General features: G+C 40.2%; 2 protein-coding genes and 1 long non-coding RNA gene across 8 annotated transcripts; 2 read left to right on the forward strand and 1 right to left on the reverse strand.

The window, feature by feature from the left end:
* The first annotated feature begins 693 nt into the window (after nt 1-693).
* osbp2a (oxysterol binding protein 2a) lies at nt 694-14,101 on the forward strand. 2 transcript variants are annotated; one of them, XR_010924702.1, is made up of 15 exons: nt 694-1,298; nt 2,966-3,171; nt 6,738-6,988; nt 7,096-7,264; nt 8,033-8,153; nt 8,263-8,329; nt 8,550-8,687; nt 8,820-9,065; nt 9,170-9,290; nt 9,497-9,600; nt 9,954-10,049; nt 10,473-10,657; nt 10,801-11,021; nt 11,590-11,787; nt 12,206-14,101. XR_010924702.1 is itself a non-coding variant. In XM_067574755.1 (14 exons), the coding sequence occupies exons 1-14, from the start codon at nt 1,138-1,140 to the stop codon at nt 11,730-11,732; spliced, it is 2,229 nt and encodes a 742-aa protein (XP_067430856.1). In that variant the 5' UTR covers nt 695-1,137; the 3' UTR covers nt 11,733-14,101. The 2 variants fall into 2 exon arrangements, 1 of the variants encoding a protein (XP_067430856.1); XM_067574755.1 differs by having other exon boundaries at nt 695-1,298; nt 11,590-14,101.
* Nucleotides 3,778-15,696, reverse strand: LOC137171034 (uncharacterized). 2 transcript variants are annotated; one of them, XR_010924704.1, is made up of 7 exons: nt 15,556-15,696; nt 10,768-10,972; nt 10,410-10,587; nt 8,787-9,057; nt 8,614-8,685; nt 7,091-7,152; nt 3,778-6,909 (listed from the first exon to the last, which is right to left on the reverse strand). It is a non-coding gene; the product is annotated as an uncharacterized lncRNA (long non-coding RNA). The 2 variants fall into 2 exon arrangements; XR_010924703.1 differs by having other exon boundaries at nt 8,004-8,685.
* Nucleotides 14,662-22,365, forward strand: slc35e4 (solute carrier family 35 member E4). Of its 4 annotated transcripts, none has more exons than XM_067574756.1 (3): nt 14,662-14,803; nt 16,033-16,643; nt 19,267-22,365. In XM_067574756.1, exons 1-3 carry the CDS (start codon nt 14,688-14,690, stop codon nt 19,791-19,793), a joined length of 1,254 nt encoding a protein of 417 aa, XP_067430857.1. In that variant the 5' UTR covers nt 14,662-14,687; the 3' UTR covers nt 19,794-22,365. The 4 variants fall into 4 exon arrangements, with proteins under 4 accessions (XP_067430857.1, XP_067430859.1, XP_067430858.1 ...); XM_067574758.1 differs by lacking the exon at nt 14,662-14,803 and adding an exon at nt 15,059-15,374; XM_067574757.1 differs by lacking the exon at nt 14,662-14,803 and adding an exon at nt 15,060-15,232.
* The last annotated feature ends 466 nt before the right edge of the window (nt 22,366-22,831 follow it).

Here is a 22,831-nt window from a genome sequence, read left to right on the forward strand (position 1 = left end):
AATTCATCATTGAGCCTTGTTAAAATTTGAATTTCAATCTCATCATTTAAACTTCTCTCAGATACCTGAATGTTTTTCCTCAAAACTCTGATTTTAAAATCAATTCATAAAGCTAATTTTCAATTTCTAACTTTTTTGTCACGGTCTTGATAAAAAGAATGAATCTCCAAACCATGTTTTCTTTTTGAGGCGGTAGGTTTTTCTTCCTCAAACATGGTCTTGAAATGATAGAAAATCGCAGTGAATGCAGTATGTGCCAACAGATTTATGTCCCCACAACATGAGGAATAACTGGTACACGCACACACACACACACACACACACACACACACACAATGAGAGAGAGAGAGAGAGAGAGAGAGAGAGAGAGAGAGTCATGTTTCCATCACTTCAGAGGACATTATATTGACTTACATTCATTTCCTGGAGACTTATCTGAACCTTAATCATAACCACCACATGCCTAACCCTAACCTTCATATAACCTTAACATAATCCTACACTAACCTTAACTTTAAACCAATTCTTCACCCTAAAATAATTATTTATATTACTGACTTGCTTTTTGTCCCCATAAAGGAGGCGAGTCCCCTCAACATTACTGTGTAAACAAATTCATGTCCCCACAACATGAGGACTACCCGGACCACACACACACACACACACACACACACACACACACAGAAACCTGCATATGCTACGATCCTATAATAAGGACGTCATCATGAGCTTCCCTCTCTCACATCCACAGGCTCTATTATTACAGCGCAGTGAAAGTGCAGACTCGACCGTATAGTTTCGTGTAATAATGTGGTTTGTTATTTCATCCTAGCTAAAACATTGCGCGCTAGTCAGATTTTTTTTTTTACGTAAAACTATCTCACTGACTCAGCTTCTCCAAACAGCTGCAAGCTAACTGTAGCTTTTAGCAGAGGATACAGTGCAGTGCAGCTGGCTCACACACACACACACACACACATACACACACGCATACACACACACACACACACACACACACACACACACACACACACACACACACACACACACACACGCAGATAGCTAACGGTAACTCCACAGAAACTGCACCGTCCATCCCCCCCTTTGGGAGTAGCGTTACCGACCGAGAGGAGCAAAATGAACGAGCTGGTGAAGAGTTTGCCCTCGCCGACTCTCCCGGGGATCCATCTCCCGTGTGTGGATGCCTGCAAAGGCTGGCTCTTTAAATGGACCAACTACCTGAAGGGCTACCAGAGGCGGTGGTTCGTCCTCAGTAACGGCCTGCTGTCCTATTACAGGTAACGGTAACTAACGGTTACAGCGGCCGTTGGTGGTCGACCCGACACCGTTTAACGCTAGCTTAACGCTATATATATTCATAAAAACTTTATAATGACTAAATTTATTAGCCTTATGTTGATAGAGGTTTGTTGAAAATAATTATTTTTTAAATGGGGAATCAAACTTTTTACCTTATCTGTCATCTGGCCGAAGAAGAGGGAGTGTCGTGAATGATGACCATGACTACTAGCTTAGCAACAAGAGTCATAGCTTAGCTGTAAATTGAAAAATGACGAGTCATGACTCATGAATAATAATGACACTAAAAATTAACAAGTGTACATATAGTTATATAGGAGAACTACATTAGTTTGACCCATTTCATGCAATTTCATACAAGATTATGTTAAGACCCCTGGGGGGTCCTTGCGAGTGTTCTAGGGGGTCTCCAGCCAGCATGGTCTCCAACAAAGAGGAATAACGTTAATTTATTTACACTATAATTCCATCCATAAGTAACACAATGACATTCAAATTCACTGATACATTTTCTATAATAAAACATCTAAAAGCATAAATCTTATCTGACCCTGAGACAAAATCTTATCAGATGTGGGTCTGTGGTCTGATTTGTATAAGTTTAGGGGTCCTTGACGTGAAAAAGTTTGGGAACCACTTGTTTTAGTTACAGCTTAGTTGAATTTCAGTGTTATGTGTCGGCAAAGAAATTACATTACTCTCTATACAGCGATGATAAATACTGCAGGGAGAACAAAACAAGCCCCCTTAAAAGAGCCTTTTCATTACCTCTATTAAAATAAGATAGTTAAAATATTATTCACAATAATAAAGAAATAAATAGCTAGTAAACTAACCTGTTAAACAGGTCAAAGTCGAAGTTTCTGGATAAATGGAGTTGATGAAGAGTGACATATTTGTTCTGTTTGTAATTTTAAATTTTCATTATGGCAGTTATCCCATGTATGTATTTAATCATTTTACACAGACGACATGTCATGCAGTGTGATAAAATGCGCTGTGTATCTCTTTGTTTTGTATGTTGCTACTCATGTACTAAACATAATGAGTGACTAAACTACTTTGGAAAAAAACAAACAAAAAATTCATCATAATTATAGGTGAAATTAATCATTTTTTACACTTAAACATATGTACATTTTACTCTTTTACATACAGTATATAAATCTCTTTTTTTGTCTTGAATTTTTATCTTTTATATTTATTTTTACTAATGATGATATGTAGCACAACTGCAGGAGCATTCCACATTGCATTTCACTACATATATAACCTGTGTACATATGAAAAATAAATCCTTGAATCCTTGAAATATGCATGAAAGGGCCCATAATCATATAAGATTAAAGGTCAAAGTGTTACAGTAGGGCTACAGTACATATTGTACAAAGCTTGTCTCTGGAGAAACGTAGGCTATAAATAGTCCAGAGCTTGTCGCTAGAGAAAAAGCTTATCATATTATCATTACAGCTGGATCGTTTGACACAGACCTGATGCTATTTTAACAGTAGACCACTTTGAAACCATTCAAAAACAGAGCTGTCCCATTTTTAAAATGGAACACATGAACATGAACAAAGAGGCTGAATTCCTCTGCTATTATACATTACTATTAACAACTGTGTCCATGTTGGTTTTCCCTCAGGACTCAGGCAGAGATGGCGCACACTTGCCGGGGCACCATTCCCTTGGCAACCGCACACATCGAGGTGGGTGACACCTGCCATATGGTGTTAACTAGCGGGGGCCGAAGCTACCACCTGAAGGCCACTTCCGAGGGAGAGTGTCAGCGATGGGTGTCAGCCCTGCAGCAAGCTAAAGCCAGTGCCACTCTCCTGATGCATCACTCCGGTGAGACACACACGTTATACTCTGTGTGGCCCATATGTTTCAGACAGTACAATATGTTAAAAATAATGCAGTCCTGCATCCTGAATGCAGGCTCATACAACCAAGACCCAGTTACCTAAATACACATTTGTGTGTGTGTGTGTTATGTAAAAACAGGCCACAAGAGGGCAGTGTTGTTCAAGGTGGAAACAGGCTGAGCTAATGCAAATTTACATTTATTCATGACGTCCTTCAGCTGTCATTCTTTCAATATTCACTTTTTACATCTAGACCCTTTCACTGTATAACATAACATAACATAACATAACATAACATAACATAACATAATATAACATAACATAACATAACATAACATAACATGATATAACATAACATAACATAACATAACATAATATAATGTCCTGCATTCAGCACATGTTTGTGTCTTATTGCCAGACAGACATTTTGTGTTCGCTCCTGTCTAGCCTTATTTACACCTTGTGGATGCTCGAGCGAAGATGCGCAGTGGGTTCCTTTCCTCCCTCTCTCTGTGCACAAATGTGCATGCACACATGTACACACTCACACACAAGACACATGCACCTACCACCTCTCTCCCACTCTCTCATTTCTCCCTCCCTGTCTTGTTCTGTATGACGACAGCGAGAGCTGAATGAAATGACCTTCCTTTAGACTCCTCCTCCTGTTCCGGTAGCAGGAGAGAGAGCAAGGAAGGGTGTGAGGATTTTCATTAAAAATATTTTTCATCATACACTCTGTGGACAATAGGGAGAGATGGGTGCAGCCTTTTCACTGAGAGTCATCTTGTAAGTAATGTCTTTATTATTTTACTAATAACAGAATAATAATTTCAATAGAAGCTGTGTGCAGCTCTGTTTGCTTGCATGCATGTGTGCGATTGTCGCTGTGTGTGTAAGCTTGTGGAGTACTGTAAGTTTGTCAGTGGCCAGTGTTTTACTGTGCAAATGTCTGTGTAAATATGCTGATTGGATTTCTCACAGGACAGAATTTGTTTTAAAGTTAACAAAATGGTACCGTAGTTTTCAAAGTGACCGCAGAAAAACAGAACAATATTTAATAGTCGGTCTCAGTCAAACGTGCCACATTTGTCTCACTTGTTTCAGGATTATTAGAGGAATGTGCCTTTAAGCAGCCGTTAATTCTGAGTAAAAGCTTTGCACTTGCAAGATGCAAATCAATGTTCTCTGTTACTCTGACCACATTAGCGTATGGTGACTATGACTGATGTGTGTTCATACTGTATCTATCAATGTATGTCATTTTATAGAAATTGACTTTACTTTTACTAGAAACTGGCAGTGATTGGAGCTCCTGTAAAAATAATGAATAGGATTTAAATAGCTGAGTCCATTTTTAGATGGTTTTAAGCAGCTTTACTATCTTTGAGGTTCCACATGGTTCAGAAATTGTTGTGTTGTGCTGAAAAGAAGTTACTGTGGGGGTTTCGTCTTGGTTGTGTAATTACATCTTTCCTAGCTTTTCCAAAGCTATGTATGTAAATATCCTCCTCATCTAATGTCTTATTCTTAAACAAACATTTAATAATACTGCTGCACTAATGCTCCACCAAATTTAAATCAGGACAACTAATTTATTTTAACATACAAGCACAAACACAAATCTCTGTGTGCTTTGGTGATGTGTGTGTGTGTGTGTGTGTGTGTGTGTTATGTGATTACAGATTATTATTGCATGAGCCTCTTGTCATCGGCTTAGTGGCAATAATGGAGGGGCCAATTAATTGGCTAAAAGTGGATTAGAACAGCAGTGATTAAGTGGATGTTGCAGCAGAAGTTATCAAGCACCTCTCCTGTAATAGATATCACATAACCAAAACAAGTGTTTCATTTTTGCTAGATTATGTTGTGAAACAAAATTCAAATCCCCTCCGACAACCATTAAATACAGAGGGTGGAAGATGGATGGTGAAAACATTTCAGCTCAGGTTGTGGCACAGCAAGCTTTCAGCATATTACTGTCGGACTTTGATTGCTTCATCTGTATTGCAGAAGCTTACAAAGCATCCCCACTCTGATTCTCTCCTCCCACACTGTGTCCATATTGGTGCTCTCTCTATCACCTGTGGGTGTGTTTTAGTGATTCAGCGATGAGTCACCAATTTGTCTCAGGCTCTCCAATGTCCTGTGTGAAAAATAACTCATTAATACACAGACTAGGCCAACACGCCATCCCCCTTCATTTACGTTATTTACGGATGTGACTGTGGGTCTAGGAGGAAGTGTATTTCCATATAAAGGTGTTCTCAAATTCACAATCTACTCTACAATTCAAGTGAGATCCTGTTCTCTCTACTGCATATGGGTCATGAAACCATTACAGATGCCTGAAGGATTTTTTTTTTCACTCTCTCATTTTTAATCTTCTCCTCCTGAGACTTTGTTAATCCAGTTTGCCCTGATTGTTTTTATTTCTTTTCCCCTCTAACAGAGAGTAGTAGTTTGTCTCTGTTTTGGTAATGGCGGGCAATGTAGACGCTGGCCTAGATTCAGCCAACATACTCGGGAGTTTTCAGATTACTCACACAATCTGTTTTAGAGAAGAAATGTTTTGACCTAGAAAAGTTGCGTTGCATGTGATGGAGACGTTGTTTTTGTGCATTTTGTGAAGACATTTATGACTGTCTGGAATAATCACCTACGATCTAAATTTATCCTCATTTCAGTGGAGCTTTTCAGGTGACTTGAATCCAGGATCTCTTTCAAACTGATGTATTTTTTCCACTAAAAGTGTTTAATAGCGCATTGTTTGTTTACCCTCTCTCCAACCAGCTTTGGCATGTCCATTATTATGAACTCTATTCAAAGCTCCAGAATCTATTTAAGATCAAGGTTTTTTAGTGCCAAATATGTCAGACTAAATTACAAGAAAATGTGTATAAAATTATATATGATATACAGAAAAATGTTTTGTTTAACTTTGAAGCTTTGTTTTTCTGAATTTTAGGCTAAAAGGGGAGAATTTAAGAGGATACTGACAACTGTAGGGGTCAAGTAAATAAGGAATTTAATGTCAACATTTTTTATTTTATGGTGTCTGATTGAGTCCAGTCTCCCTCCTTCTAAAATCCCTGAGACTGATGGCTCAGCTCCTGCTAACGTGGGGCAGAGAGAGAAAGAGAAAGAAAGGAGGAAAAGGGTAGTGCGTCATCTTTTTTTTTTTCTCCCTCTAGTACTAAAAATAGCCAAGCCTCCTGATTGCACAGGACTCCGTTTCCAGGGCAACCGTGTTCATTCACAGCTTTCCGATCTTGTAAAGGAAGGGGTGTGGTGGGTTTCAGGGTGTGAAGTGTTATTATCTTCCTCCATCCGTTCCCCGCTAATGCTCTCTCTCGACTCGACTCGTCTCAGTCTAAATTTGGAGTATTTAAAATATCTTTCTCAATCTGTCTGAAAGGACGTTCACTTCCCATGTGCTGTTTACTACAATATAGATGATTTCATCCAGACTGTTCAGACATAATAACCTCTAATGATGGTATATCTCTTGTAAACAATGTCATTTGTGTTCTTTGTCTCTGTGAGAAGATGACTCAGGAGATGAAGGCCCCGTACAGCAGGAGGACCGAGCCCTAACCCAAGGGGTGCTCAAGAGTCTGGCCAGCAAGCTAGATGACCTGAGCACCTGTAATGAGCTGATAGGAAAGCACGGCGCAGCCCTCCAGCGCTCTCTCAGCGAACTCGAGGAACTCCGTGGGTCCTGTGACAGCACAGACAAAGTGAAAGCAGTTAATGAGCGAGCAACTCTCTTCCGTATAACCTCCAATGCTATGATCAATGTGAGTTCACACGTCACAAGCCACAGCCAGTATAACCCTCTTTTGATGAGCGTATGCATCTTGAGGTTTCTTCTTCCTGCATTTTTTCATGTGTGTTCAAACCTCAGGCTTGTCGTGACTTTTTGGACGTAGCAGAATCTCAAAGCCGGAGGTGGCAGAAGGCCCTGCAGTATGAGAGAGAACAACGTCACCATTTGGAGGAGACAATCGAACAGTTAGCCAAACAGCATAACAACCTAGAGAGAGCCTGGAGGGAGAATCCCACCTCATATACAGGTAAGATACATCACTCTCTCTGTCTCTTCCTGTCATCATCGCTCTTCTATTTAGTGTGGAGGGGAAGGCACTGTGTAGTGTGTAGTATAATATCACAGAAAAGAATGTGGCCCTCTTCTGGATGTTAGCAGTGATACATTTCTAGCACATGGCTCAATCAGACTTATAATATCTCAATTTCTAGGGCTTTTATCTACAAGGGTAGACAAAGTGAAATAAACCACGTCCCTAAACTGGCAGTTTAGGGATGTGTACAATATTTGTGTTTGAGATTGTCAGAGGTGTTAATTTCACTCTAGACTTCCTTCCTTGTCTTAGCAGTTTTTCTGTTCTCCAAATGTTCTCGTGATTTTCAGCAACTTCCTTAAATCACAATTACAAAAGTTAAAACACAAGTGATTCTTATATGAAGTTTCCATTCACATTCCAATACGGCAACATAAAGCAGCTTACAGAGCTATAAATGGGCCAGATATTTTCTGCTTCATTCCTACTTCAGGAATGTTAATCAAGTCTAATCAAGTCTAAATTTAAAACACTATGAGCTCCAATAACATTTACTGCAGGACTATTCTATGATGTTGTTTATGATGAGGTTTACTTAGCTGCTGTGTATTATTGTTATTGTAATTTTGGCAACCCCCTGTATAGCAGTACAATAATATGTAAAATTTATATACATATATATATATATATATATATATATATATATATATATATACACAGACACTCATTTTACCAATCTCCTTGTCTTGTGTCACCGTATAGGTGTGGAGAGGTCTCAAGAGGGGGATGCGAGTGATGAGAATGATGAGGCCGAGTTCTTTGATGCCATGGAAGAGTCACCTGCATTCATAACTGTGACTGCTACTGGCGACATAAAGCACAAGTGAGACATCATGTCTATACAGAGTCATCTCAGAGCTGTGTGTGTGTTCTAAATCAGTCAGCAGCACAATTACTGTGAACCGTGTTTGAAGTATGTTGCTTTCTCTCAGGCGCTCAGGGAGTAATCAGAGTATGATGAGCGGAGTCGTGCCCAATGACTGGACTCACAACGAGAATGTAGGTCCCCAGCTTGTTGTGTTCAACTGAAATTAATATTGACATTATTTTTGACTGCGAAAAGGTTGACTAAATGTGATTTTATTTGGACTTTAATACAGTAAATGTAACCTTTTAATCACTTCAGGCTGCCAGGCTCACACTAGTTGTTGCTATACTCACGTAGATGCACTTCTTGCACACATATCTAAAGCTTTGTGTTTTGTCTTATTCTTTTCAGGACACCTCAGGCACAAACCACATGCAGCTACGAAGAACAAGGCGCAGCCGTATTCCTGACAAACCTAATTATTCCCTCAATCTGTGGAGCATCATGAAGAACTGTATAGGAAAAGACCTGTCCAAGATACCCATGCCTGTAAATGCAAAACACACAAATTGGCTGTAATATAGGTTTTAATTACATGTGAATTTAAGTAAATGTATATTCAAAATGTGGAATTGTCTGGTTACATACAAGAAATCTCTCTCTCTCTCTCCGTGATTGCAGGTAAACTTCAATGAGCCGTTGTCGATGCTTCAGCGTCTGACTGAAGATCTGGAGTACAGTGAGCTTCTGGACCGGGCAGCTCGCTGCGACTCCTCCCTGGAGCAGATGTGCCTAGTGGCTGCCTTTTCTGTCTCCTCCTACTCCACCACAGTCCATCGCACAGCCAAGCCCTTCAACCCTCTGCTGGGGGAGACATATGAGCTGGACCGATTGGACGAGTATGGTTATCGCTCCATCTCTGAGCAGGTGAGACAAACATAAAATGATGATGTGGTGAAAAGCAAAAATATAAATACACCATGATGTGTACATTGCCTCTACTGACACCAGCTGATAACATCCACTGTCAGGTCAGTCATCACCCACCAGCTGCTGCCCACCATGTGACATCACAGCGAGGATGGACTCTGTGGCAGCATATCACTATTGATAGCAAGTTTCGTGGGAAATATATCTCTGTCGTGCCATTAGGTAGGAGACATGTAAAAGTTTGGAATTAACTTTGATGCATTTCATGCTGACAGTCAGTATATATTAGTGTAAAAGCTACTATAGGCCAGATATGATGCATGGATACATGCAAACATCTGTTAGAAAAATAAGATTTACCATATTTAAGTGATTACAGAACTTGTCTTACATATTTTGATGTCAGTATGTCCTTCTCTTCACTGTAGGAAACATTCACCTGCAGTTCCACTCAAGTGGAAACCACTACGTGTGGAGCAAAGTGACCTCGACGGTGCACAATATTATTGTAGGGAAACTTTGGATTGATCAGGTGAGTTTCTTTCATGCTGTGCATTATGTGTAAGGAAGTTGTACATAGAAGCTGTCAAACACACAACCTGTCTCTGTACTTACGTGTAAGTGCGTTGATATTTTTATACTAGATTCTGGACAAAATGACCTTTTAAGAACAATTCAAATAATGATTAAGAACTGAATTAGGTAACAGAAATGGTAACAGTTTAGGAATACACTAAAGGACAAAAGAAATGAAATGAAACTCATTTTGTGTAGGAGTGTGTGTGTGTGTATGGGTTGTGTTACTGAGGAAAAGTAATTTGGGTCATCGTACACTTAAGTCACATCTGTTTTTCTTGCTGTCTTCCTGTCTTTTGCCGTTGGCAGTCTGGCGACATTGACATAGTAAACAACACAACCAAGGACACCTGCCATCTCAAATTCTCCCCCTACAGCTACTTCTCCAGAGAAGTCCCACGTAAAGTATGTCTGCTGTCTTTTCATTCTGTAATCGGTTGTGTCATATAGGAAACAGACAGCTAGCATCTTTGTTTGTTGTCTTAATTCACATTTCACAGATTTTACACATATTTTACACTTGACAGAAGGCAAAGGTTTACAGTTACATGAGCCACTGCTTTAGCAAATCTAGCATCTCTGTTGCCCATAATTGGTTCCTCTTAATATGATTAACAAACCTCGTGTCAGTATCTAGTCAGAAAGAACTTGAAGTCACTGATTCCTCAGCTAAAGGGAAACCTAGAAAGATCATCCCTAAAACATTTGTTCTGTTTAATATGATCCAATAACACAGGTAAAAAAAAAATAAAATGAACATAGTACCCAGGTGTGAATGTGTCAGTGCCCAGCAGTAACTGATCTCTTCCTGTGTGTCTTCTTCTCTAGGTGACAGGAGTGGTGGAGGACAGAGAGGGCACAGCCCATTACATCCTGTCAGGAACCTGGGATGAGAAGATGGAGAGTGCCAAAATAGTGGACAGCAGCCAAGGATGCGGAAACTCTGAGGGCAAACAGAAAACAGTTTATCAGACTCTTCAGCCAAAACTGTTGTGGAAGAAATATCCTCTTCCGTATGTTTATCTTATCTAACACATTTCTACCACATCTTGATGATTGAATGTGCCATCTCAACCCCTTTGTGATCTGTCCTTCCCCATTTCCCTTGACCTTTTTGTCTTACTTTGTTGTTTCTTCTGTCTTTTGCTCTTTTTAGGGATAATGCAGAGAACATGCATTTTTTCTCCTCCCTGGCTCTGACTCTGAACGAGCAGGAAGAAGGTATTGCGCCCACTGACAGTCGTCTGCGGCCAGACCAGCGGCTCATGGAGGTGGGTCTGTGGGATGAAGCAAACGGCCAGAAGCAGCGTCTGGAGGAGCGTCAGAGGCTGGAGAGGAAAAAAAGAGAAGCGCAAGCAAATCAGGCACTGGAGGAAGGTGAGCACAACGTAAATCAAGAAGAACAAGGAGGATGATAGCAGATCTGAATTTTATCTCTTTCACAGCATTTCCACTACTTGTAACAAAGAGGATGGGTTGACCACTTTAGATACACTGTATTATGAGTGGTGTTGGTGTGCCCATCTTAAGTCATGGGAGACAGGTTACTGCCACGCATCCATGCAACACTGTCAAATGATGCATGGATCTGTTGGTCAGTCAGTCAGTCAGTCCACCGCTTTGGTCCACTTTGTTGGAATATCTCTACAACTATCAAATGGATTTCCATGACATTTTATGCAGACATTCGTTATTACCTGATGATGTATCATAATTAGTGGAGGATGGGCCAACAATTGACCACAACTGCAGATCTGTCAGCAATTGACAAACCAGATTACAGCTGGTGTGTGGGATAAAATGAAGTTTTGCTATGTCTGTGAAGGTTTATCTCAATAATCAGGTACTCTGGAACAACATTTAGAGTGCAAGGAGAAAATAAGACATTCTGGTATTCTGGAAAATAGTACACATGTAATGAGAAAATATGATTCTGTGTCATCAGGGCAAGACATCGAGGTTTACCAGCCCATGTGGTTTGAGAAGAGGACAGATGATACAACAGGAGAAAGCACTTACATCTACAGGGGCGGGTACTGGGAAGCCAAAGACAGACAAGACTGGAGCCAATGCCCCGAGATCTTCTAGGACAAAAGTTCCCCTCACACCGTGACATCAGACAGGCTGAGTGGTTCCTCGTGATGTAAGGATACCGAGTTGTGGACAGTTGATTTGTGCATGTGTGTGTGTGTGTGTGAGTGAGTGAGCCAGCGACTGAAAGTAGCCGCCACTTCTTGAACTTCAAGCACAAAAAAAAGCGCCTGCTTCCACTTACTAATCTACTCTCTCCTGCTCTATTATAATTGTGTTTTCCGAGTGCATGGCCTCAGTTTGTGTGTGTTGTGGGTGTGCTTAATCAGCATTGTAGAGAAATCATGAGTGTATGTGTGTTTGTTGAGGGTGTGAAAGATATGGCTTATGCTTTACAGATAAAAGATTTCAGCGCCAAAACAAACTTGTTTCATTTGGGTGTGTGTGTGTGTGTGTGTGGGGATAACTTGGGGGCAAGGAGTGCCACAGATGTTTTAGTGCAAGGACTGAATGTCTTGTTTCTCTCAAAGCTGGAACAACATGTTCCGCATGCTGGGCTCTGACGGAGACGTGAGGCTTTTAAAGGACCATTGCAGGACACAGCATTCTTCTGCGCTAAAAGACATTTTCACAGCAGAACTTCATTTAGTGATCCCTCCTGATTCTTGGGGATTTTTACTACTCTGTTTCTTAAGATTGCACAAACTGTATCTTGGCACATTTACAGCTATATTCCACTGGACAGGTCTTTAAAGAGCAGCTAAAAGGCCAGTAAAAACCAAGGTAGTTGTTATTTTCTTTGGACAGAGCTAACTGAGAACACCATGCTGTTTTATATGCTTTTCCCCCCACATGATCTTGAAATTACGGTTCTGCTTGCATTAAAGGGGCACTCCACCAATTTTCCATGTTACAGTAAATTTACCTGTAATGAAGAGCACTACACAGACTGTGAAAACAGTTGTATAATGTCTTCACTGTCCAAGAAAATTACTAAAGCGACATCACGTGAGGAATCTTGGTTTGGATTTAGAGATTACAAAGTTGTATTCAGCATTTTTAAAGCGTGACCCATACTAGGGACTAAAAGTCAGAATATCTCTGCCTGTTGCTGTATCTATTTTAACCATTCTTTTTTATTTTTGTCTCTCACAATTCTCCAAATTTTACGAAAGTGCGATAGTAAATCACTGGAGTACCACCTCAAGTATCTTCAGACTCCACAATGGGAGTTTCAATGAAGTATAAATCTGCTAAACTTGGGGGATTTTCTTCAACAAAGGATTATATTGGTGCTTGATGGTAATTTTCGCCTTAATTATGTAATGACGTAGTAAATCCCTCTAACAACTTCAACCAAACTGAGATTCTGTAGAGATTATAGAAATCTGACAGGCTTTTATTTCTTTTAAAGGGATTTACAGTACATGTATTGAATACTTCAGCTTTCCCTTTTGTTTTATTTTTGCTATTTAAACTTCTAAAATCAGGGTTTATCATCCCAGTAAGTAGCAACAAATTTGTGTCCCCTAGTTAAAATAATCAGAAATGGCTAGCTCTATGAGTGATTTCTATCCTTATCTTTGTGTCAGCAATTACACAACTGCACAGGCACTTGAGAAGAAAATACTCCCAGGTCAGAGAGGTGTTTTATGCAGCGCAAAAAAAGTTTTAATAACAGTATGAACTGAATGATAGTTTGTAAAGAAATGAGATTTATACAGTCTAGGACCAGAAAACAATGAAGGAAAGGTTTAGCAATACACTTGCTAAGGTTTTTGTGTGCAAGCAAGCACTGATGTACATGAGTAGTAAATATAAATTCTCTTAATAAACAGTAATAATCTGTTTATTTATAGATTAAAGCTTACTGTGTACTATATAATAGGGCATGATGCACATGTACTGTATGACTGCCTGGTTGGTTTTGGCCTGTATATAGCAAGAATATACATAACTATATAGAATCACCTCATTTATAATCACTGTAAGAAAATATTTGTTTCACATTACTTGAACATTCATATTCTGGTCACTATTTAAACTCTACTTGTGTATACATAACATTAAAGAGTGAAGATTGTATACCAGTTAATGAGATGTTGAGGGAAATTAAATTAGGAATTTATAGGATGCAATATATAATATTGATGATGCAAATAAAGTGTTGTTTGAATAAAGCACAATGTTATGTTTACCTGCAGGTAATGATACATGTTACATCAAATTAAAGGTTTCCATGGCAACATATAGCTATGCATGGTTTTAGAGTGCTCAAGCACTTCTGTAGTGAGAAGCCTCTTCACCTAGCTAATTGTTTGTGGACTCTATACTGAAACATGATGTGAACTCACCGTTTGTGCCCAATGACCTCAAAAAGTTTTGCATTTTATAGCTCAAATAAAAACATAAAGATGTCACCACGCTGTTGTTTACTGTGAAACTAGTGTTGTTGAAATGTTGTAAATCACAAGGGACATATGACACACATACACACACACACAGAAGACTTTCACACTGCCTCAAGGCCAGCAATCAGTTTCTCCTGGGACAGTGTCTCTGATCTGGGGTGAAGTTGAATATTAGCTGCTGTCATAAGTGGAAAAATAAACCAGCCAAACAGCCAGAAACCTCTCATCTGACAATAAATAAAAGACTCAGTTTTAAATCTATACTGTCCATAAACTTTCATTTATGATTGTACTCCATTTTGTCACAGTCTAGAGGAACACTGAGCAGTATGAGGTGATGTTTGTTTTACTTTCGCTATATTGTGCTGTTTCTTAACCACAGACGATGAACATTTGCATCTTATATAGCTAATTATTTGCATTTTGCAAATTATACCTTCATGTTCCTACTTTTTCCTAATTCATCCTGGAGACCTTATATGATGGCAGAAACACTATTCAGCACTTTCATTGGTTCATCATGAGGTTGCATTGAGATTGCAGCATGCACTAAGCAAGCCACAGCTAAATTGGTGTTATTGCCCTTTAAATAAACCATCCAATGACACTGAGGTGCTTGACCGCCTCAGCTTGGATGACTGACCGACGGACGGACGGAGATTTGGGAGATGCTGCCAGACTGTGTCACTGCTGTCAAGGTACTCGTCGAAGAACAAGGTAAAAACAATGACGCTCATATCGTGAGAAAATGTGACTGACGGCAGTTGTGTAGCTAACGGTAAGTCCTTTTTTTTCCTAGAATGGCGAGGTTATGACCCGCCCTACTCTGCCTCTGATTGGCTAGTACTCGTTGCCTCCGTTGGTTAGATTGGTTAGTGTTTAGGCATGAGGAGTGTGATTGGTTAGGGTAAGGGTGAGAATATCATCATAAGCCAATCAGAGTTAGAGTAGGGTGGGTCATGACCATCCTATGAAAAAAAAACAACATTAACAATAACGGCAGTTAGCTTGTTTTCGCAGCTGACATAACGTTAGCTTACAGGCGCTACCTCCTCACAGCACAACAGAGCACCGCCAGCCAGCGGTAGCATGAGAGAAAGACTTTCATCTCTCTGGTGTCAAGTGACAGCTCAGTCCACGGCAAAGGTCAGCTTTTTTCCGTTTATTTTGTCCGACAAAGGACTGTTCTGTCTTTGTGTTAACGGTTACCGAGCTGCCCAGCTGTTTGACATAAAGCGACGTTACTTCAAAGCCGCTCATGAATGAAACGGTAACCGGCAGCTAACAGGTGAGTTTATGTTTTGTCGACAACACGGTTTTCAGGGGTTTCTCTCTGCTCCAGTGGGAACGGGAATCACAAGTTCACCGCAGGCAGTGAAGTAAGCTGCTATTTTAAACCAGCGAGGTGGATAACATTAGTGAGCTGCTGCTTGATATTGAATATATTGAGTTACAGGCACATACAGTACCTAGGTTGTCCCATGATGTTTACTACACCGCCGAGTGTTTTTGGTGCATCACACCGAGTCGTCACCGTCAGTCCATGACTGGCTGTCGGGATAATAACCAATCCCATCCGTCCCCGTCGTGGAGAAGGCGCGCTCTGTTTTTTCCAGCCCGCCCTGAACAGCTCTCCGCTCCCCTCTCAGTCCTCTCCTCTGCCTGCCTTTCCTGCTCCAGCATATGTCATTTTCCCTGCGCAGGGGTGCGTTACACAACCAACCCGTCATGCAAAATAGAAACACGTGTCTATAGGCGGTGCTGAAAAAAAACGCTGGTTAACTTGACAACAAAAGACTGGCTAAGCACCGCAGAGAAGAAGAGAGAAAAAAACAGCTGTGTCGCAGGTTGTTTTCACGATTTGTAGCTTTTAATCGTGCCGGTGTGCTTATGCGTCACGTTTGGATATGAGAGGATTGAGGATTCAACATGTGTTTTCCTTACAGAGAGGACAATGATACGAACATGATCAACGCCGATGGCTTCTCAAAATGCGAGGCGACTCTGCAACAGAGAGGCAGGAGGAGGCCACCCGCAGAGATGCTCCATCTGCTGTCAGCTGTCATTGTTTGGCTGGTGACCGGCACCACCATCTCCAGCCTCAACAAATGGATATTTGCCGTTTACAACTTCAGGTACCCTCTGCTGCTGTCAGCTCTGCACATGCTGACAGCCATAGTGGTGGACTATGGGCTGATCAAGCTGCAAGTGATACGCCACAGAGGGGCTGGAGAGCAGGACTTGACCCCCAGCGCAAAGTGTAAGGTGTTCCTGTTGAGTTTGACATTTTGTGCCAGTATCGCCTTTGGGAACATGGGTCTGAACTATGTCCAGCTGTCATTTGCACAAATGATTTATACCACTACCCCGCTCTTCACTCTGGCTATCTCCACGCTGATCCTGGGCAAGCAGCATCACATCCTCAAATATACAGCCATGATGCCCATCTGCCTGGGCGCCTCCTTCAGCATCATGGGAGAAGTCCAGTTCGATCAGACTGGCTGCTTCTTTGTGTTTGCAGCGACTATGCTGCGGGGTGTCAAGACCATTCAGCAGAGTAAGTACAAGTTTACCTGTGTCACCCAGTTCACTATTTGTCACCTTAGACTGTTGAAACAGTTTTATTTGGATTTGGTTGTATCTATTGACTTTACAACTTTACGGAAACTATCATGCCACTGACATCAGAGGGTATTTTAGTGTTTCTCCTCGAACACCACAGCAGTCTGTGGTTTTGGAACTTTTTAGTGATTCAGTGATTCATGCCCAGTTCAGTAACACGCCCACAGAGCCATATTTTCTGGTTTCTTAGGGAACATGATACAAACAGCAATTCTTTCTACACATCCCGGTGACTACACAACCCTGATCTACCGTGTCTGTCTGTTTATGTTGGTTTTTGGTGGTCAGCAAATGATAGGATGGATGGAAAATTCAGTTTACTGTCATAGAAGACTAAAGACACCAGAAAATATTCACATTTGAGAAGCTGAAATAAGAGAATTTGGACATTTTCTCTCTTAAAAAATGACTCAATTATCAAAATAGTTGGCAAGTAATTTAATAGTCAGCAACTAATCAAATAATCGTTGTAGCTCTAGTTGAATGTCATTGTCATCATTTGGCTAGCTGATAGATTTGAGAAGGCTTATTTAAACTTTCTCTTATTTTCAATCCATGTTTCTGTTTTCTGAATAAGCTATTTATACAACTGCGTTCAAGAAATTCCAAAAGAAATAGAGAAGGGTCAGAAACACTTGTTCAGTAATGGATCGGACTGGCTGCAGTCCAAGAATGTTTCCGTTTTTATGCCCCCGTGCCAGCGAAAGCCGTGACTGGAGGCATCACGTTTTCGGGTTGTCCATTCGTCCCGTTCTTTTGATTGCGATATCTCAGGAACACCTTGAGGGAATTCCTTCAAATTTGGCATAAACGTCCACTTGGACTCAAGGATGAATTGATTAGAATTTGGTGTTCAAAGGTCAAAGGTACAAGATACTTTTTTGGCCATAACTAAAGAATTCATATATTAATTATGACAAAGTTTCACACAAATGTCTTATAGGATAAAAGGATGAAGTGTTGACATTTTATATCCAAAAGGTCAAAGGTCAGCTTCACTGTGACATCATATTGTTCTGCAAAAACACTTTTCTGGCCATTATTCAACGCCATAACACAGGAACAGAAGGGGAGATTGTGACCGTATTTCACATCTGGTCGGATACTGAATTGGTGACATTAATCTTGAGTGCCCTCCATGAAACTGTGGTGATTGTTTAGATCTTCTGTGCTGCCGGAATGTGTGTGAAGCATCCACATTTTAGTATTTGTAGCTTCTTTGCAACAACATCCATATCTGAAACTTTGTCTACTGTCATGGCTACAACTTTTGCTAAGGAAAATACACTTAATACCTTTTTATTACGTTCCTTCAAAGTCTTCAATACAAATGTTATGAGTCTGGACAGACATGGATGTAAACTGCAATTTGACTGGTAGGTGGAGGCAAACAACCACAGGGCGGTATTTCTAGTTTACAACATATTTCCTAATCAGAGAGAAGACAAAATGTGGTGAAACAACCTGAATGTTCTCAGAAGTTTAATTCGACATATCTTCGGAAAGAGGCTGCAGATTCCTCTCTCGAATTGATGTCATGATGTTTACATTTATCCAGTGTGCTCGTTTATCCGCTGTTCTCAGGGAGGTATTCTGCTTTAAAGTCGGTTTCTGTTTCCACCACAGATGAGCGTATTGTGTGCAACTGATCAGGCTCTCTAATATCATTAAGTCTCCGTAATGTTGAAGTTGTCAGAGAAGGAAAAAAGAAAGTAATGAGCTTCTAAAAATATCCAGATGCCCTGTCTTTAATTTTTACACAAAAGCAGATGTTCAGTTTTGCTCAGAGGTCTGTAATGTAACATACTTTTGTACCTGGAAGAGTAATGGCAAGCTTGTCAAGAGAGGAGTGTTAGGTTTAGGTATATCTGCCCGGTAACAAACAGTACAGGACTCCAAATGTATTTAGAAAGTTGCATGTTTGCTTTGTTAAATAAAGAAAGGAGAAGTTCTGTCCTTCTTTGGCACTCGGAGCAGAATTTGTACACTGATACGACATCTAACCTTTATTTTTAATCATGGCTAAACTTTGAGGTGCCAAACTAGCTGGACGATGTTGTCTCATGTTTCAACAAGCTATTTTCATCCTCCCTCATTTGTTGTTGTAACAGTTTCCCTCATAAGTTTTCTCCAACACACTTTGGTCCTGCATGTCTTTTTGTTGAAAGACTTTTTACAGCTTTGACACCGTATATCACTAAACACAATTAAGTGTTTATAGTGTGTGAACAGTGTTGGAGCTGTCTGAGCTCTTACTAAAACATCAAGAATTTTCATAGTTGTGTTTTGCTTCCTACATGTCCAGACAGCAAAGCAGATTACACATAACTTTCCAAACAGGTGTTTTGCATAATTCCCTGCAATTTTCCTGCTATCAGACCATTAACAAAGCTCTCTGTTAGCTGTTGGATGATGGAAAAGCACAGGAACATGCTCACATTGGTAGAGCAGAGCGAGTCTTTTTATTTTCTCCAGTCAAAACCTCAATTTTCACAGATTTTTCACATAAATATTGTGTCACGGTTGTAACTGTTGCATATATTTCTCTGTTTACTCAGGTATTTTACTCCAGGAGGAGAAAATCAACTCTGTGTTCCTGCTCTACCTGATGTCCATTCCTAGCTTCTGCATCTTAGCTGTGGCGGCTCTGGCCTTAGAGAACTGGGCTCTGCTGGAGTCGCCGCTCCATTACGACCGCCACCTGTGGGTCTTCATCTTGCTCAGCTGTCTTGGCTCAGTCATGTACAACTTGGCCAGCTGCTGCGTCATCACGCTCACCTCCGCTGTCACTCTGCATATCCTCGGCAACCTGAGCGTGGTGGGGAACCTGCTGTTGTCTCAGCTGCTTTTCGGCAGCGAGCTGTCCACCCTCAGCTGCGCCGGTGCCGTGCTGACGTTATCCGGCATGCTCATTTATCAGAACTCAGAGTTCATCGTCAGCTACCTGGACGCACGCAAGGCCAAAGCGAAAGGGTCCGGGCAGGCGGAGTTTGACACTACGCGCGGGGAGGACAAAGCTAGTGCATCTGAACCAACATATCATCCTCAGAGAACAGACGGGAAACAGGACGACAAGACAGACTGAACTGAAAGGATGGAGGAGAGAATGAGACGGTGAAAGATACAGTGATATAATAGCCTTCTACTGTTTGTATCATTAAGTAGTCAAGAGCAACAGAGGGAGTGTGACCTTATAAGGTACAATTTTTGAAATCTCTCCTCACTGTGCCAATTTACTTCTCCTGTGGTCACAGAGAGGACAGATGCAGAAAAAGGTTTCCTTCATTTATCACGATGATGGTTAAATTCTCTCCTTCATCTGTATATCACTCATACATAGCCTATAGCGGTATATGCATGCATGAGCACACTAAACTGTTTGATACCTCACGAGGTATTCACACTGTCACTCCTACTACTCCACTGTGAAAATATTCTCATTTGCAGAGGGCTCTAATCAATGTTTCGGGTGGCGGTCGTGGATATTGTCGGCTGCGGAGAGACTCATGGGACATTGAGGGGGGGGCGGGACTTAGAAAGTACTCCGCTGCAAATCTGAACGGGCACAATTTGTATTAAAAATATATATATATTAACAGTACTGTTACCTGACATTTACCTGGTCCTGTCATGGTGAGGAACTGGGTTTTTTGGCAGCTCTTTTCTTTTCTTTTTTTTTTTTTTTTTTTTGGTTGTATGTGAAGGGGGAAGCTTGTCAAAAATGGACTGTGGGGTTGTCGTAGGGCTAAAACTTCTGGACAAAGCCAACATTTCTGTGCAATGCCTCTTTTCCTCTCCTGAAGCACACATTTAATAAGAGGTCTGAGCTCGTGTTTTGTCCTCCCCCTCTGAACCTCGGTGTGGCTTCCCACTCAAGGGCCTAGATTTTGTTCTCATACCAGCTCGGTAAGACGGTCTCTGGAGAATTAGTCCAATTATTTCCATCTTTTACAACGGTGCGCTCACTGCAGCATACCTCGATAATTAGGTTCACAAGTTCTCTAAGGAGTGTCACTCAATTTGAGCTGTCTTTTTCCCCCAGTGGAAGACACGAGGAAGAAGAACATTGAGCTGTCCTTTAAGGTTATATCTTAAATCCTAACCAGTGTCTTCTCTTTCAGTTTAAATTATCCCTCCGTGTGGATGACATTTTTTAAAAAGTACAGCACAGCTTGAAAAACTGACTTCTGCTGGACAGTGTTATGTTTTCCGTCAGTATTTTAAAAAGCATTTAATTGACTTTATTTTATGATGAAACATATTTTATTCCCCCTTTTTTAATATTTATGTGGAAGAAAATATTTATTTTTGAATGGCCATAGCAATCTGGCTTTGTAATGCTGTAGATTTTGGTCCTGAAGTGTCTTGCACATGCGTACATGTAATATTAGACAACCCTAGTCCCTCCTGTACCTGTTCTCTTAAGAGAGAAGTCAGGTATAATTAGACAGGCGACTGCACGCTACTGCTGCTCCTGAAAGCATCTTAAATGATCCAGGAGGTCTGGGATTCCCTCCTACATGTATGGTATGCCAAATGTTCACTTTTGAAAGCTCTTTTAGTCACACTGTGTCGCTCTACTGGTTCTGTCAGAGACCACAAGTTCTCACAAGACGACAAGCAACAAAGCCATACATCAAAGTTTGTTTTTTTTTGTTGACATTCGCCACATTTTCTGCATATTTTGCCATAAGCACAGCAGTTAACAAGATGTTGAAATATTTTACTGGATGCGTCACGGATTTAACATTTTAAGGGTGCCATTCATAAAATTACATATTAGAAATGAACATTTAAATTTAAGATGCTTTTCATACACATCCAGTCAGTTGAAAATAGTGCAAAAAACATTTTTATTTTGGAGTTCGATGAATGGCTTTGTTGGTTTTAATATTTAAAAATAACCGGTGTTGTCAGCAGTCCTCAGTTACAGGTTTAAATATTATATACAGCATACTGTATCATTTTACTGGTTTTACATTATTGAATACCTCAACTGTTAAATAGGACTTCTTACGTTCATTAATTATTAGCTATTGGACTGAGATCAAACAGCTTTTCAACAACCACAATAAAACTTCAGCGTGTGATTGATGGATTTTATTGTGTTCGATAGAAAGAGATCTGATCACAGATGTCAGCATATTTTAAAACAACAGATTTTTGAGACACATCGTCGGCAGTCATCTCTAGATTTATACTCTCAGTTAAAGTCTCGGCTGCTTGTTCTCATGGATATCATGTTGAGAAGATTACGAGCAATGGGGCAAAGCAACTGTTGCACTGACAAAGGTACAAAGACGCTGCCTTCAAAGCCTATGGTTCCTGTGTACATACTGGTTTTGATTGTTTGCAAAGCTAGTTGGATGTAAATAGTTATTTTATTATATTTATGTATTTTATAGTCATAAATGGCTGGTTAAAACTCGACTTGTTTAAGAATGAAATGTTTTGCCTCATATGCCTTATTTGGACAAAGATGAGCAAGGAGTGATTTGATTTGTCATTTTGTCAAATTGTTTGGATAAAACTTTGAATGCCAACAGCGGCCGTAGGTGCTCTTGTTTAGGGGCAAAGACATTGGGCAATGCATATATACATGATCTGCAGTTGCTTGAAAAAAAATGGACTGATACAATAAACTATAAGAAAACCTATTTGTTCGTTGTTATTAGACTCCACTGTTACACCTCCTTATATTTCAATTAAATTCAAAACCTACTGTAATTGTCCTGTGTTTGGGGCTAATTCAAACCTTTTGTTTTGTTTTGTTTTGTTTTGTTTAGATAATGTCAAGGGCATTCTTTTACTGAGGCTATAAAAGATTTCACATTTGTGAGTGAATAATTTTACATTCATGCATAAAATCTTTCAGAAATGTTCAGAAAATACATTTAGATGGTAAAATGAGTTACAGACAAAGTTGCCTTTAGGGCTGCAACTGATCGTTATGTTTATAATCTGTATCTAAAAAAGTTTAATTTATTATATTAATTGTCTATTAAATGTTTGAAAACAGAAAAAAATGCAGCCAAAGTTCACAGAGCTAAAGGTGACATCTACAGCAGAAAACTCAATAATATTACATTTGAAATGATATAACACAACAAGCAAATCCTCACA

This window comes from Thunnus thynnus, chromosome 19 (assembly GCF_963924715.1).
Source record: "Thunnus thynnus chromosome 19, fThuThy2.1, whole genome shotgun sequence".
Lineage (NCBI taxonomy): Eukaryota > Metazoa > Chordata > Actinopteri > Scombriformes > Scombridae > Thunnus > Thunnus thynnus.

Bases quoted from the DNA above. Each gene is read 5' to 3' on its own strand.
- slc35e4 (XM_067574756.1), top strand. From the start codon at position 14,688: ATGACACTGAGGTGCTTGACCGCCTCAGCTTGGATGACTGACCGACGG. The intron at 14,804-16,032 runs GTAAAAACAATG...TTTTCCTTACAG, and splicing joins GGTACTCGTCGAAGAACAAG to AGAGGACAATGATACGAACA. The intron at 16,644-19,266 runs GTAAGTACAAGT...CTGTTTACTCAG, and splicing joins TGTCAAGACCATTCAGCAGA to GTATTTTACTCCAGGAGGAG.
- osbp2a (XM_067574755.1), top strand. From the start codon at position 1,138: ATGAACGAGCTGGTGAAGAGTTTGCCCTCGCCGACTCTCCCGGGGATC. The intron at 1,299-2,965 runs GTAACGGTAACT...GTTTTCCCTCAG, and splicing joins GGCCTGCTGTCCTATTACAG to GACTCAGGCAGAGATGGCGC. The intron at 10,658-10,800 runs GTATGTTTATCT...TGCTCTTTTTAG, and splicing joins TGGAAGAAATATCCTCTTCC to GGATAATGCAGAGAACATGC.